Below are 15,717 nucleotides of genomic sequence, written 5' to 3'. Positions count from 1 at the left end.
TCACTGACAAGTATGACAATATCATGCAGCACAGTCAGACACACAGATGTCAACACTCAATCAACAGCTCTCAGTTAAAAAGAAACTCATTGAAAAAAATTGGTGTAAAAACAATTTTCACTCAGAAATGTTAGCAAATTTCACAATTACAGAAAAACAGCAAGTAACATTAAATTAAATGTGAAAATATGAAGTAGATAGACTGAACATTTTTTTTCTTGTAAATCAATAATCTGTTTTATTACCAATTTTGAGAATTCATTTTTACAGCGTTGTTAACATGTCTTTTATATTGTTTTACAGTGTGTACATTGATCTTAACAACTTTAACCGTATTATTTATTATTCTCAGGTTAGATAAAGTCGTCTGGCATAAATTCTAAGCATTTTAAATTACTTACAATTTGGTCAGAAGACTTCTCTGTGGTATGTTCTTGTTCAAAGTCTTAAAACGCTATAAATCAAGCCTCAGTAGGCAGTTTTTGTAATCAATTAAATGTCTTTTAATTGGTTTCTAAAAATGTACAAAAATGTAAAGGCAAATAAAACCTTATCATTAAAGTATAAGATACAATAATCATGCTTTGAATCAAAGGTGTAGTCAGCTCTGGGCTTCTAGGCGTCGGGGGTACTGACATATCAGTATCCAAAGAGGCAATCAACTCATCAGTCTTTTATACTCCTGCTGTTTAATCACAGACGTTAGATCATCTTCTTGACTGACGTAAGTTGTAACTTTCCCAAAATTTCCCAGATCCTTCTCAAAGCCTCACAGGTGCAAGCGGTCCGCCTTTTCATGTCCTTGAACTCCAGTAATCTCAACCAAGATGGTTGATTTCCTTTTTAGGTTCTAGGAGTGGAACCACAGTTATTTGTCTTTGAGCACACACACTTCTGTTCCTCCTTCTCATGGGTAAGCAAACACACATACTTAATTAACAATTACTGTACATTTCTGCCAATACAGTATAAGGCATTTCTTAGAAACAAAATAAATAACACTACAAGGCATTAGATTCAATACAAGTATAACAAAAAGGCATCTACATAAACAAGGAGATAACTGCATTTCCTAGATATTATACAACTCTACCTTTAGCTCATGATTTCCATATGATAAATCACCATATGATTTCCATGTAAATATTCATTTATTTGATTTAAATAACTGAAAAAAGAAAATACTGATTTGGCTATTACTAAAACATTTTTGGAGCAGAATGGGAAAAGGGTTTAGGCCTAAGGATGTTGTTGACCCTGACAGTGAGCATTTCCATTCACTTAACACCTAAAAATGAATGTCTAATGAGCTTTTTAAGTATTTCTTTTTTAAAAGCATATGATTGAAAACCTATAAGATCTATAAATTATTCATTTTTCCCCATCATAATTGTAACATTCTCAAAAAAAGTGAATATTAAATGAATATTTCATTTACTCATGTTAGTTTAATATTTACCACAGCTGCTAACATGTACGGCATGTGTCAGTTCGAAGTCGCACCTGCTGAGCGAAAAAAAAAAAAGTGTGAAACCAGAATGTTTACACCAAGCTGGCCTTGTGATAGCGGAGAAAGCTAAAACATCTGAATCAGAGACACAGCAGTTAGACGGACCACTTCAAATGCAGCGCTCGTCTCTTTGGTGTTGCGGACTGATGTTTTATTGCACAAATGGAGCAGAAAGTTGTTCTCATTACTGGATGTTCTTCAGGGATTGGGCTCAGCCTTGCTGTGCATCTCGCATCAAATCCGTCAAAAGCCTACAAAGGTAACTGATGTAAGGAAACAATGCATTTCTGTGGTTCTTTTTAGAGTTTATGCTGACATGTATGTCTAAAAATTACAGTTAATGTTAGTGAAAAGTGTGCTTTATATAGTTACAGTCATTGTTTAAAAGTATGAGTGGTTATCGATGTTGTTTAGTCTATGCGACCATGAGGAATCTGGACAAGAAGCAACGGCTGTTGGAGAGTGTGAGAGGACTGCATAAAGACACTATGGCCATACTACAGATGGATGTGACAGACCAGCAGTCTATACTTGATGCCAAAAGAAATGTTACAGAGGGCAGAATTGACATATTGGGTAAGAGAAAATAAGATATTATGCTCTTTCAAAGGGAAAAGGTATGTATAAAGACGAGGTTAAAAGCCCACATGAACAGGCATCCTTCAAATTCACTGCGCTTACATGGTTTATAAAAACCCCATATTTATTTCATTGATTCCCTCCTGATATCTTTGTGTTAGTTTGTAATGCAGGTGTAGGTCTGATGGGCCCTCTGGAAGCTCACTCAATGGACACTATACGTGGGATCCTGGACGTCAATCTGCTGGGCACACTTCGCACCATACAGACCTTTCTACCGGACATGAAGAGAAAGAGACACGGACGAATCCTTGTGACCGGCAGCATGGGAGGACTACAGGGTGAGTGTGGATGGAGAGAGAAAGTGAGATTTTTCAAGCAAAGCAACAAATTGCAAAAATTATTTTCTTAATCAGTATTTCTGTCTTTTTCCATTTCTGAAAAACGTCAATTTGCCACGTTTATATAGCATTTTATATAATACAGAAGACTATTTTCCTGTTTATTACTTTGAAGCTGCTTTGTTAAATGTTGGAGAATTCATCACTTATGAAACAAGTTCAATTCAGATATATAAAGCAGCTCTACAGAAGACAATAGTGTCATTATCAGTTCAATAACAGAATCAATGTTGCAAAGTTAGTGTCATTATCCAGCTCAATTCAGTTCAAATTTTGTTCTCATCTGACTTTGTCAGTACAGTTGAATCGATATTACTGAATATTAATTGTCTTTTAAACCCCAGCTTGAGCAAGCCAATAGAGAAAAAATAACACTTATTTTGAGAGAATCTCTCTTGAAGTGTTTATTTTTCTTACATCTTTGGCAAAACGCTTTTTTCTTGTCTTAAAGGGTTAGTTCACCCCAAAACGAAAATTCTGTCATTAATTACTCACCCTCATGTCGTTCCACACCTGTTAAAACCTTTGCTCATCTTCAGAACACAAATTAAGATATTTTTGATAAAATCCGAAGGCTCAGTGAGGCCTGCATTGCCAGCAAGATAATTTAGATTTTCAAACGCCCCGAAAAGCTACTAAAGACATATTTAAAACTGTTCATGTAAGTACAGTGGTTCAACCTTAATATTAAGATGAACGAAGGTCTTACGGGTGTGGAACGACATGAGGGTGAGTGATTAATGACAGAATTTTCATTTTGGGGTGAACTAACCCTTTAAGCTTAAACCTCAGTAAATCCTGTAAGATTTTTTCTTGCAACAAGAAATAAAACCCTAGAACTTGCCGATGGGGTTAAATAAATAAATAACTGTATGTATGTATGTTCTCTGTCTGAAACTCAGGTTTACCATTCAATGAGGTCTACTGTGCTAGCAAATTTGCAGTAGAGGGCGCTTGTGAGAGCCTGGCTATTCTACTCCAGCACTTTAATATTCAGTGAGTATCATATGAGTGAACAGCTTCATGTTTGTATATCCAAACAGAACCTTTTTGCCTATTAAATGTAATTCGGATAAATTGCTTAGGCACTCATACAATTTCCTAAGTCCATCTAAACATTCCATCTCCCATGCTGCAGTGTGAGCCTGATTGAATGTGGACCAGTCAACACAGACTTCATGATGAACCTAAAGAGGACTGAGCCCAGCGATGAGGCGCTGGAGGTTGACGCACACACGCGCAGCCTGTATGATCAGTACCTGCAGCACTGCCAGTCTGTGTTCCAGAATGCAGCTCAGGACACTGATGACATTATACAGGTGCTACATCCAGCAAGCCGCCGCCCTCTGAGTGAGGGTGAAGGAGAGTGCCTGATTTAGACAGGCAAAACCCGACAGGGTGATCAGATGCACAGCTAAATTAATAAATAAAGATTTGAGATTAAATTATTTTTAAAATCTTACCTGAATATTATTTTACAACTTGAATTGTAATGTACAATCAATTGGTCTAGCAATATGACCAAAAATTCAACAATAATATCATTAAAGTAATATAATAAGGTAAATATAATACTAAAGTCCTATGAGGCCATTTTTACTCGCACATTATTATTTCATCTGAATATCAACATAATTGAGATTTAGTCTGCTAAACAGTTTTAAGGTTAATTGATCTAATTTTGTGTCTCTGGAAAATAGTGATCTGTGACATTGTATTATGCGGAATATAAAAGATTTTGTTATTTTTTGTTAATGAAATATAATATCAACATTTGTATATATATATATATATATATATATATATATGACCCTGGACCACAAAACCATAAGGTTATTTTTTTTTTAATAAATAAACTTTCCTTTGATGTATGGTTTGTTAGGATAGGACAATATTTAGCCGAGATACAACTTACAACTATTTAAAAATCTAGAATCTGAGAGTGCAAAAAAATCAAAATATTGAGAAAATCACCTTTAAAGTTGTCCAAATTAAGTCCTTAGCAATGCATATCCACTCACAAAAATATTTTTTTTTAATATATTTATGGTAGGAAATTTACAAAATATCTTCCTGATCCTAAAGATTTTTGGCATTAAAGAAAAATCCATAATTTGGACCCATACAATGTATTGTTGGCTATTGCTAATATACCCGTGCAACTTAAGACTAGTTTTGTGGTCCAGGTCATATATATTTCCCCAGTAGAGGCCTTTTTGATTCATTTTACATTTTAACATAACAGTTTCAATAACTAAATAGTTTCCATTTATAATCACACATTGGCTGATGCATCATCAGTCTGTACATGCTAAAATTATATCTAAATATGTTGCAGTTTAAAAGTAAATGCACATTGTTCTTAAGGGGAGCATCTTCCCCCATTTTCACCTATATATTAGCTATTTACCCATTGTTATTCTATACCAAATATGTTGCTGTGACCATTTGAACAAATTCCACTTTGCTCTTATCTCTACTTTTAGGTATATCTGGAGGCGATTGAAGCACCGGCTCCATTCCTCAGATATTACACTAACAGAGCCCTGCTACCCATGAGCAGCCTGAAAATCACCTCCATGGATGGCTCTCAGTACATCCGAGCAATGAGCAAACTCATCTTCTCTGCACCCAATACAGACCCACAGATATAATGCTAAGACATCCTGTAAGAGTCTTATGGAAAACAGTACATTTACTAATTAAAAGTTTTGACATATTAAGCATTCAGCTAAAACTGAAGTGTTTCTGCTGGCACTTAATGCTACAATCACTAACATACAGTACTCTGAAGAACTGTGATTTGTACAACAGAGCCAGTAAAAATAAAAGCTTTGGGTATTTTGTCTACTAGTCTGTGTTCTTCCCTATGCCTCAGTCCTTGAGTTGAAATTCTGTACAGAGTTCAGCACTGTTCGTCCCTCTCACCTAAAACCTTCAGTGTTTCACATTTTTCTTAATTTGTTTACTAGAATCGGAGAACAGTGAGGGTAGAGCACACTAAGTCTGTGCAAGGTCATTATTTTACTCTAGATTGTGAGCGTATCATTCAAGGACACTGTGAACTTGATCATCACATGCAGATGTCACTGATGCCCAACATATCACAGGCTCACCGAAGTCTTACACCTTCACTGTGATATTTTTTAGATCTATAGCATATTATATAGCATATAAAATAGAGCCTTAACCTAAGCTAAGTCAGTTATGAAAACGTTGTGTAATACTTTTTATTAGGAAATTACCTTTCCTTTGCCCTAGAAGGAAGATGAGATTGTACATTGATAAGGTGCAATAATATGCACACACTGACGTACTAATTTGCGTGCCACAGTGTCCTGACTATATCCGGTCTTCCTTAGGGACTCTGATAAGGGACTTTAGAATGGGATTAGATCTAACACAAGAGATCGGTTTTGATGGGACAGTCACATAACCAACTTAAGCCACTTGCAAGGATCAGCCATTGCAATGCATGACTAGTTCACAGGTTTGAAATAAATCAAAGGGTTAACCATTTTGTTTAAGGTTATTATATATTTCAGTTTCAATAAGTGGAATAATACCAACAGAATACGTTGAACTTTCTTGTCCTTGCAAGAAAATGAGACTGATATCTGACCCTGTGAAATAATTTTAGTAACTGGGCCATTTTAGCAACTGTGTTTGATCTTGAGCATGAGGCACTATAGGCTGATAAAGTACAGGTGTATCATTGACTATAAATGTGTTTGCCGTGTGCACCACAGTGCCAACTCACCTGAAATTGTGGACTCTGATCTGATCTCGGAGAGAGCAAATTTTCTACATCAAGACCATTCCTGTAATGTCACGGCTGATGTTCTAGTTATTACACAACATAAATAAGCTGCACTTTGCAATCCTGTACTGACTGAAAAGTTAACATTTAAGCCTTTCTGTGACGTTACCTTAATTCCAACGGCAGTGACTGCCTTATCTGCATTATTCCTGTTCATCTTTATGGGTTAATGACATGTTGGGTCAGGCTCAGGGAGAAGCGCATTATTCCTCCCCTCCAGTCGTGTAGATCCTGTTGCCTCTGTTCATGACAGGTTATAGCCAATATTCTCCAAAATAAAATATTTGTGATGGCAAATAACACACACACACACACACACACAAAGATAATTAAATTTAATATTCAGGGCAAATCATATTTTTTCAAGTATTTAGCTATTAAATGCAGCATAAGCAATTCTGTAGAAAGGAAACTGTTGTTGTAGGATCCCATTTTGGATCTCTGCTCATCATTAAGCAGTGATTCTCAAACAGGAGGCCTCAAGATGACTTCAGCATGAAATGGAAACTGTGATTGCCTTTTCTTCCATATTGTGACATATATCGAAGTGAAAGGGCTTCTTGAAAGAGAAAAAATGTAGTTCACTCTGTCAAGATCTGGGTTCCACTATGGTCTTTCTTGGAAAACCTGTAGCCTACTACTGTACGAGTTTAATTTTTAACAGTGTAATACGCAATATACAATAAGTAAGGAATAATTGACAATGGGCCGTTGATTTCTTAGAAAATAATGCACACCCGAGGTGGTAATGCTGCCACGATGCGAAGCGGGTGTGCATTATTTTCTACGAAATCAACGGCCCGTCGTCAATTATTCCGCTTCGGTTACCACACCTCAAGACACTGTTCCGGTGTTGTATTTCAAGACATTTGTCAGGTTTTTGTCCTTAAAACACTGTTAAAACATTGTGTGTGATAGCAGAATAATACCGTTGATACAGTTATTAACGCAGTTGAGAAAGAGAGAGAATAGGCATATGTGAATTAGCCTACTTGAGTATGTGCGTCTCTAACGGCAGCAGTGTCTCGACTAATAGCGAAACTATAAGTTTATCTCAAGAACCGCACAGTTATTACCTCGCTGGTGAGTCATGTATCTTTTAAGTTGCTAAACTATTTTACTGATTAATTCATCAGAGCAGCGCTGACAAAACGTTTCTATACAAGTGTGTGTTCGTGTGTATGTTTGAGAGAGAGAGAGTGTGCGCTTTCAGGACACAATAAAACGTATTTTGTGGCAAAAACCATGACAATAATTTGTCGATTTTATCCTATTGTTTACTATATTTATTTGCTTGGTCGGTGTCGTTGTGGGTTTTCTTTCTTTTGCGGTTGTAGGCTGTAGGACCTATTAAAATAACTGAAATCATTTGGCGAAGTGATATGGTACTGTAATGCGGTCAAGACCTGCCTAGAACTACTTTAGCTGTGCGTTTCCCTGAAAATAATTGCACACTTTAGAACGTTGGTCAACCAATCAGATTCGAGCATTCAACAGCCCCGTAGTATAATAGAGTACCTCAGGGATGACGTGTTTTTGTAGGCAAAACCCGGAAGCGAGTTAGCATTTTAGGACTTCCGATTCCATCGCCCCGAAGTCAATGGGTTTTTTGAATGGGTTTTTGCTAAATCGCCTGAAATAAGGTCTGTGGTTAACAAAGCCTCTAAATATTTTCACGTTTTGATCTATGACATAAAACACACCAGTTATAACACGCTTGTGATTTTTTAAACCTTTATTGTGTCTTAAAAACGGCGGTTGCTAACAAATTGCTAAAAGGGACTACTTCCTTTGGCGGGGACTTTAAACGTCATCATGACAAACAGGACATTTGGACAGCATTTCTCATGAAAAAGTGGATAAGTATTTATACACAGCGCAGATAATAATCAGCGAGCATGTTTTTAAATAAAGTTGTTTTCTAAATAAAATTTGAGGAAGCTTGGTGGTGGTGACGTTGATCCGCGACCATGGTGTGCTGTAGTCTACTGTTAGCTTTTTATATCTGACGACTTTATTTAGGCTTCAAAATGTATAAATGTTGTGTTAACTTGTAAAGATTATCTTGATAGACAAAACGTGTAAATATCATAACCCTTTGTTAAACACAGAGCTTATTTTTTGCAATTTTCCAAAAGTCTATGGGAAAAACGCATAGGCTTTCGATCGAGGGAACCCGTGCGCCGCTAACTTCCGGGTTGGCCTACAAAAACACGTCATCCCTGAGGTACTCTATATACATTAATATACATTTTTCTAGTTATGCTAAGCTCTAAAATATTGTGTAGAAATTGTAGAGCAAAATCTTAATGTTTAAACATCTTCATCTAGTAAATCACAAACAACTGAGAAAGTCACAGGAGCGAATATTTTTGTGAACAGCCTTTGGAGTCAAAAAGGTTGAGAACCACTGTCCTGAAGCACATTTTTCTTGTTCCAGACAGTGGACTCGCCAAAGTGAAACCCCTGAAGGTGAATGACTTTATAATCGCCTAAGCACCTGCGGGAGCCGGTTTTCAGCTCCTCCCCTCTCACTGCGTCACTACAGCTCTGCCCTTAATAGTAACGCACTCCACTATCGTCCACTTACAGCGGAGCCGCCGGTTATTACGGACACTGACTCAGTTATCATCGCGAAAGGGCACATTTGGAATAGTTTCAGTGATCTCGTAAGCTTCGAATAGCTCAAATGGCAAAGAAGGCCACTTCGCTTGTACTCCGAGCTCTGGAGATGTCGGAAAGACAGTCGTGCGATGTCATGAGGAGAAACTCCAACTGCACCATCAGGTAAAAGCGCATCACTCAACCTGTACTATACTTACTGCAATGTTAAAGCTGTTTATTTAAAAACACATCTTTGTGTATCAATCATTAGAAGAAAAAAATGCAATTATTTATTTACACCTAAAAAAAACTGATGAATGCGTACTGTAACTAGTTCAGAAAACAGATCCTTTTGGTTTGTTGCAATTTAGTTTAACAGTTGCAAATAAATACGCGTCTAGTGTTTATTTAAAATGGTTGCCGTGGTGAAAACCTGTTGGATTGTTCGACTATATTGCAAGTAGTTGTGAATTGTGTGGAACAAAGCAGAAGAGCAGCCAGCGCTGGTGTAAAATAACTCACAGGGGAGTGAGAAGTCACGAGACGGTGAAACTGAAAGAGCTGATTGAAAAGTACCAAGAGTACCAGAAGAAAAAACTATAGCATTTCTATCGTAACTATAGCATAAAGCTTTCATTCAGTATATTCATTTTTCTTTTGAAAGATCTGAAGATTATTATTTTTTTTTTTTTTAGATTTAACAAAAATTCCTGAAAGCGTTTGAATAATGCAGTACCAGTGCGCAGCTGCGCGCTGCTGGCCAGGTGCCATGATACAACTGTCAAGTATCGATCGGCTGCTCTTTACTGTTTACTAGAATGTACGTCATTTTACAGGGTCAACACAGGAATTTCTAAAAACTCTGCGTCACATCGTATTTGTAGTGAACAAACCTGTCAACATGCAAGTTGCATGGTGCAAACCTTTATACACATATGATAATGTATTCTGCTTTTCTTAAGTGTAGACATACACTTTTGTTTCTTCTGTAGACATTTGAGCTCATGTGGCATCTTAGCAACAAGGCGGGTGAGTTTACCTCCTCCTTCAGCATCTTCTCAAGTGGTGCCCGCCCGGAGCTTCATTAACTTATCAGCCCCCCTCATATCACGGCGAATGGAGTACTTAGAGAGCCGAAGCATTGGGTATGTACACACCACTGTCAAATAAAATCTTCACTTTTAATCCAAATGTATTCTAATTTAACAATATCTTTGGTAACACAAGTTCATTTTCCCACCAGTTACTCACCCGAGCAGATGTACAACGTTGTTGCCAATGTGGACCAGTACCAGCAGTTTGTGCCTTGGTGCAAGAAGTCAAAGGTCACGAGGGGGCGGAACGGGGACATGCAAGCTCAACTTGAAATCGGGTTCCCCCCGATCGTCGAACGCTACACCTCTGAGGTCACAGTCATCCCGAACCACCAAGTCCGAGTGAGTCTATTTAGAAATTATAAAGCCGTTTTAATTGTGAATGGAAGACATTATTCTTGTTTTAACAAGAATAGATTAAGTGGTCCTCATTTAACAAGGGTAAATCTGATGTTTGTTAAGCCCTCAACATGTCCATGCATCATAGGATCAGCTTACATATTGGCCAAGTAAGCTGTCTGTGGCCGTCTGTCTGAAGTATGTGCATGTGTTTCAGGCGGTGTGTACAGACGGAACGCTCTTCAATCACCTTGAGACACTGTGGCGATTCACTCCTGGAGCTGCAGGCCAGTGCAATGTGGAGTTCTTTGTAAGTAGGCATATACAGAGACACGCACTTACCCAGACACACACTTTTACAATCAGTTTGACACTTCCTTTACTGCTGTGCCTCCTCTTTGGTGGGTTAATCCCATAATTCCTGTTCAAAGTGAGCAGAGGTATTAGACCAGATTAGTGGCTATTTTTACCACATGTGGGTTGCCTTTCCGTTTCTCCTTAAATAGCCAGTAACGAAGACAGGCATGATAACCACTTCAGTGCTGGAGGGAATTCTACGACCTAAATGTCACCAGATTAGACATGGTGCAATGGACATCACAGGAAGGCGACAGGGATTTGGGAGATTAAATGACCCATTGAAGAAGAATCAGAATGAATGAATGTTAGCATCAGTACAAACCAAGATTAATATAGTTGTTAAATAAAAAATAAAACCATAAAAAAAAAAACTTACTACTTACTAAATAAAACAAAATAAAACAAAAATTACTAAAACATAACCTAAAAAATGAAAATGGAATATATAAAGTTAAAAACTAATTCAAAATATCTCAATGACACTAGTACAAATCCCTTGTTGAATAAAGTAAATAAAAAAGCATGCTATTTCAAATTATAGAATTACATATTGTCGCTTTTTCGTTAAAATTGGGCTAATTTTACCCTTAAACCTTTGTTCCCCTCTCTAGGTGTCATTTGAGTTCAAATCTCTGCTCCACTCACAATTAGCGACAATATTTTTCGACGAGGTGGTCAAACAGATGGTCAACGCCTTTGAGACACGAGCAAACAAACTTTACAGCACCGGCATCCATCGACAGCAGACTTCACTCAGAAGAGCAACCTGAGAACACAACGGACACAAGGAGTTACATTACAACAACATTCATTGTATCAGTTCTGGAGAAGAACTGCTCCTCTTTTTAATCCAGTTTGATGGATTTTGGACTGTTATTGCCAGCACAAATTTTGATGAAAAAAGCAACATGTGTTTGGAAAGTCTATTTATTTAAACCATAAGAGTTATAATTTATTGAGATGAGCGTGTGTGTATAATTTATATCTGTGGAGTGAAAGAGGAAGATGATTGCAGTAAAAAGTGTTGAGGAAGGATGCTTTTTCATATTTATGATCATTATGTTCACATGGTTGACCAAAGAGAAAAAAATCAGCTCTAAATTATTATTCAGTGCACTTTTTCCAGACTTGTAATAAAAACAATATATTTTCTTAATCCTGTTTTCTTCATGTTTTTATATGCTGTCAGTAACACACAACACTACAGTCATCCAAAGTTCAATCCTAAAAAAAAAACCTTAAAATTTAAATTTAAAAGGGTTTAACATGGGCAGCACAGTTGATTTTTTTAGTAGGTTCGTTTTAAAGCTAATTTTCTCACTCTAACCCAACAATATTTGACCTGCTTTACAAAATGTCGTAACATGGTAGGACACATTGTTTGTGTACATATACGAAAGACATGATACATCACTTCCTGTTCATGTGTAAGGCATGTTCCTACTTTTGATTAAGTGATGTCACTTGCCATATTTCGTCAATATTATCCACAATCACGATATGCTGAACTCTTAAGCTGAAACAATACTCTATACATTTCTACTCAATGAGCCTGATAGGTGCAACTATTTTACTCGTTATGTCAGCATTATGTGTCTGAGCCTCACAGTATCATGTTCAAAATGCTCTTTCAGTATGAAGTCTTGATGATGTTCCAAGAAACTCACATGATTTCAGGATCACTTACATAAACCCCGGCTGCCAGCGGAGACCACACCCCTTTCTTTCTAAACAGCCAGTTTCCTCCTGTTTCTTCAGTGTGTTGACCAATCACAGATGAGCTGATAGCACTGCCTTTAGAGTGAAAATATTTTCTTTAAAGAGGTTTTCTAACACACAAGATTTAGTCATTTTTTTGTTCTGTCAATATATCTGACTGTCAAACGTCACAACTCGTGATGCATTTCTAGCTATAGCTCTCGATGTTCCCTGCAACTCCTGAGTTAGAAGATAAATCAGTCTATATCTCTAATTTGACCTGAATTTTATTCCAGTTATAGAAGAAACTCAAACACATGCTGTATGTTATTTTGCTATTTATTCAGAGGGGTTTTGCAAACTGCAGTGTAATTAAATCATATGATAGCCGAGCTTGTAGATCATCAAGACATGTTCAGGGCAGGTTTATCTGTATTTACTGCCGGTTCTGTGTGGTGAAAGTGGGACCGATATATTCAATCATTCCAGACTGCGTTAACGCCCATTTCCATGTAAATATCATTTCATAGCAGTTATTTAAAACTAGATTTTTACACTTTCTGAAGAAAATGTAAGGTTCTTTTCACAATCATTTTGTCAAGTTGTGTTATAAAAGGCCAGTGCAGCTTTATGATGATGATGATGATGATATTCTGTGCCCCTAGATATGGTTTGGGTCACTACAGGACCCTCTCTCACTTTCAATCTGTTAGAAAAGTAGTAGTACGTAGTAGTCCTCAACACGCCTCATGATTTGAGGTGTCATCGTAGCCAAAATGTGCAATTTAATAGAATTCTTGTGGATGCTTTACATTTATTTCAAGATATCTTAATCAGAGCTTGTGTACAAGTTTAAAAAACAGATTTTTGAACCCTATGAGTGTGTCATTCTAATGTTTGGCTTAAAGGGTTAGTTCACCCAAAAATGAAAATAATGTAATTTATTACTCACTCTTATGTCGTTCCACACCTGTAAGACCTTCGTTCATCTTCAGAACACAAATTAAGATATTTTTGATGAAATCCGATGGCTCAGTGAGGCCTCCATTGAGAGCAAAGCCATTCAAACTCTCAAGATCCATAAAGGTACTAAAAACATATTTGAAACAGTTCATGGGAGTTCAGTGGTTCTATCTTAATATTATAAAGCGACGAGAATACTTTTTGTGCACCACAAAAACAAAATAACGACTTTTCAACAATATCTATATGGGCCGATTTCAAAACACTGCTTCATGAAGCTTCTGAGCTTTATGAATCTTCTGTTTCGAATTAGTGATTTGGATCTCCTATCAAACGGCTGAACTGCTGAAATCACGTGACTTTGGCGCTCTAATTCACTGATTCAATTCGTAAAGCTTCGAAGCAGAGTTTTGAAATCGGCCCATATAGATATTGTTGATTTTGTTTTGTTTTTTGGCGCACAAAAAGTATTCTCGTCGCTTTATAATATTAAGATAGAACCACTGAACTCACACAAACTGTTTCCTTGAGAGTTTGAATGGCTTTGCTCTCAATAGAGGCCTCACTGAGCCATCAGATTTCATCAACAATATCTGAATTTGTGTTCTGAAGATGAACGAAGGTCTTACGGCTGTAGAACAACATGAGGGTGAGTAATAAATTATTTTCATTTTTGGGTGAACTAACCCTTTAAAGGTGGCCTAAGAAAAATACTTAAACATTTATTTCAGATACGACATAGGGATTTTTAACCTGTTTTATGGATTCCCAACTTATATATTTTTGCATACACGATGATGAAGCAATATGTTTGCAGGCACAACACCTTAGCATCCTCTTTCTCACAGCTCAGTTTGCATGCTAGGTGTCTATATGCAATCATAGTATCTATTCTTGGTCAGTATCTGATCTTATTTTGGGATTGTCCTGGGGTAGATTTAGGGTGCTCATCACGCTAGCAGCCTTAGATAGTAGCAGGTCTGCGGTGTACCCTGATACTGTGACATGCAAGGACAGATGCACAGTTTGCACGTCCTACTACTCGGCTTTGAACACATTCACCCTCCTGACCTTGCACGATACAGCACACAAACCTTTACTGGTATTACATTTCATAGAGGTACAGAATATAGAACAATGCAGATAGGTTTTATTGCAAATCTATGTTTGATTATTATTAAATAATACATCTTAAAACAGTGTTTTGCTTGCAGACAGACCAGTACTACGCAGATAACAAAATTTTGTTTTAAGAACGTTCTCCAAATATTCAGTGTTGGTTCTGGGAACGTAAAAAATGTCCAGTTTTCTTGACGTTGAGAGGAACGTGTTTTAAAATGAGTGATGTTCTTCAAATGTTCTTTCAACTTAATTTTGATTTAAAATTCAACATTCTAGAATGTTGATTTGTAACATTCCAAGAACATAAAAATGTCCAGTTTCCTTAATGTTAGTAGAATGTTATTTAAAGGTTAGTACGATGTTCCTGAAACCAGTGTTGGGGGTAACGCATTACAAGTAACTTTAGTTACGTAATCAGATTACTTTTTTTAAGTAACTAGTAAAGTAACTTTACAGTAAAGCATTACTTTTTCAATTTACAACAAAATAACTAAGATATTTTTTCAAATAAGTAACGCAAGTTACTTTGTTTTCACATTTATTGACTGACAGTTCTCCTGTCCCCATGTTGAGAGAAATAAAGTGCAGAGATGTTGTGTGCGCTGTGTAAACATGATGGTCATTGTAGATCTAGACTAAATGTGAACATGCATTTACTCATCTCACTTGCACCAAAACATTCAGTATTCCTCAAAATGAATAAAAACACTGACATGCAATTTTTAAAAAAATTTACGGAAACCTGTAATAATTAAATATATTAAAATACACAAATATACTTTATGTATTTAATCTCACTTTATTAACCAATGTCTTTGCTGCTGACCTTCAATGATCTAATTCAACCATACCAATAAGCAAAAAATACACTGCTCAAAAAAATTAAAGGAACACTTTGAAAACACATCAGATCTCAATGGGGAAAAATATCATGCTGGATATCTATACTGATATGGACTGGGTAATGTGTTAGGAATAAAAGGATGCCACATTGTTTGATGGAAATGAAAATTATCAACCTACAAAGGACTGAATTCAAAGACACCCCGAAAATCAAAGTGAAAAAATGATGCAGCAGGCTAGTCCATTTTGCTGAAATTTCATTGCAGCAACTCAAAATGGTACTCAGTAGTTGTATGGCCCCCACGTGCTTGTATGCATGCCTGACAACATCGGGGCATGCTCCTAATGAGACAACGGATGGTGTCCTGGGGTATTTCCGCCCAG

At 36.8% G+C, this 15,717-nt stretch overlaps 2 protein-coding genes across 2 annotated transcripts; both read left to right on the top strand.

Moving 5' to 3' along the window:
* The first annotated feature begins 286 nt into the window (after window positions 1-286).
* Window positions 287-7,002, top strand: hsd17b1 (hydroxysteroid (17-beta) dehydrogenase 1). Its single transcript, XM_051888465.1, has 6 exons — window positions 287-1,769; window positions 1,925-2,086; window positions 2,251-2,430; window positions 3,393-3,486; window positions 3,629-3,809; window positions 4,977-7,002. The coding sequence occupies exons 1-6, from the start codon at window positions 1,673-1,675 to the stop codon at window positions 5,142-5,144; spliced, it is 882 nt and encodes a 293-aa protein (XP_051744425.1). The 5' UTR covers window positions 287-1,672; the 3' UTR covers window positions 5,145-7,002.
* Window positions 7,003-8,857: 1,855 nt separating this feature from the next.
* On the top strand, window positions 8,858-11,863 carry si:ch73-141c7.1 (coenzyme Q-binding protein COQ10 homolog, mitochondrial). Its single transcript, XM_051888464.1, has 5 exons — window positions 8,858-9,097; window positions 9,907-10,059; window positions 10,158-10,350; window positions 10,565-10,657; window positions 11,319-11,863. Exons 1-5 carry the CDS (start codon window positions 9,000-9,002, stop codon window positions 11,475-11,477), a joined length of 696 nt encoding a protein of 231 aa, XP_051744424.1. The 5' UTR covers window positions 8,858-8,999; the 3' UTR covers window positions 11,478-11,863.
* The last annotated feature ends 3,854 nt before the right edge of the window (window positions 11,864-15,717 follow it).

The sequence above is a fragment of the Ctenopharyngodon idella genome, chromosome 3 (genome assembly GCF_019924925.1).
Source record: "Ctenopharyngodon idella isolate HZGC_01 chromosome 3, HZGC01, whole genome shotgun sequence".
NCBI classification, from domain to species: domain Eukaryota; kingdom Metazoa; phylum Chordata; class Actinopteri; order Cypriniformes; family Xenocyprididae; genus Ctenopharyngodon; species Ctenopharyngodon idella.
Note: the sequence above shows the minus strand (reverse complement) of the source record. Positions and strands in the feature narration are given on the sequence as shown.

What these genes read in the sequence shown, in the direction of transcription:
- hsd17b1 (XM_051888465.1), top strand. Translation starts at nt 1,673, where the DNA reads ATGGAGCAGAAAGTTGTTCTCATTACTGGATGTTCTTCAGGGATTGGG. An exon ending in TCCGTCAAAAGCCTACAAAG is followed by an intron (nt 1,770 to 1,924) that starts GTAACTGATGTA and finishes GATGTTGTTTAG; the next exon opens with TCTATGCGACCATGAGGAAT. An exon ending in CAGCATGGGAGGACTACAGG is followed by an intron (nt 2,431 to 3,392) that starts GTGAGTGTGGAT and finishes TCTGAAACTCAG; the next exon opens with GTTTACCATTCAATGAGGTC.
- si:ch73-141c7.1 (XM_051888464.1), top strand. Translation starts at nt 9,000, where the DNA reads ATGGCAAAGAAGGCCACTTCGCTTGTACTCCGAGCTCTGGAGATGTCG. An exon ending in TCCCGAACCACCAAGTCCGA is followed by an intron (nt 10,351 to 10,564) that starts GTGAGTCTATTT and finishes CATGTGTTTCAG; the next exon opens with GCGGTGTGTACAGACGGAAC. An exon ending in AGTGCAATGTGGAGTTCTTT is followed by an intron (nt 10,658 to 11,318) that starts GTAAGTAGGCAT and finishes TCCCCTCTCTAG; the next exon opens with GTGTCATTTGAGTTCAAATC.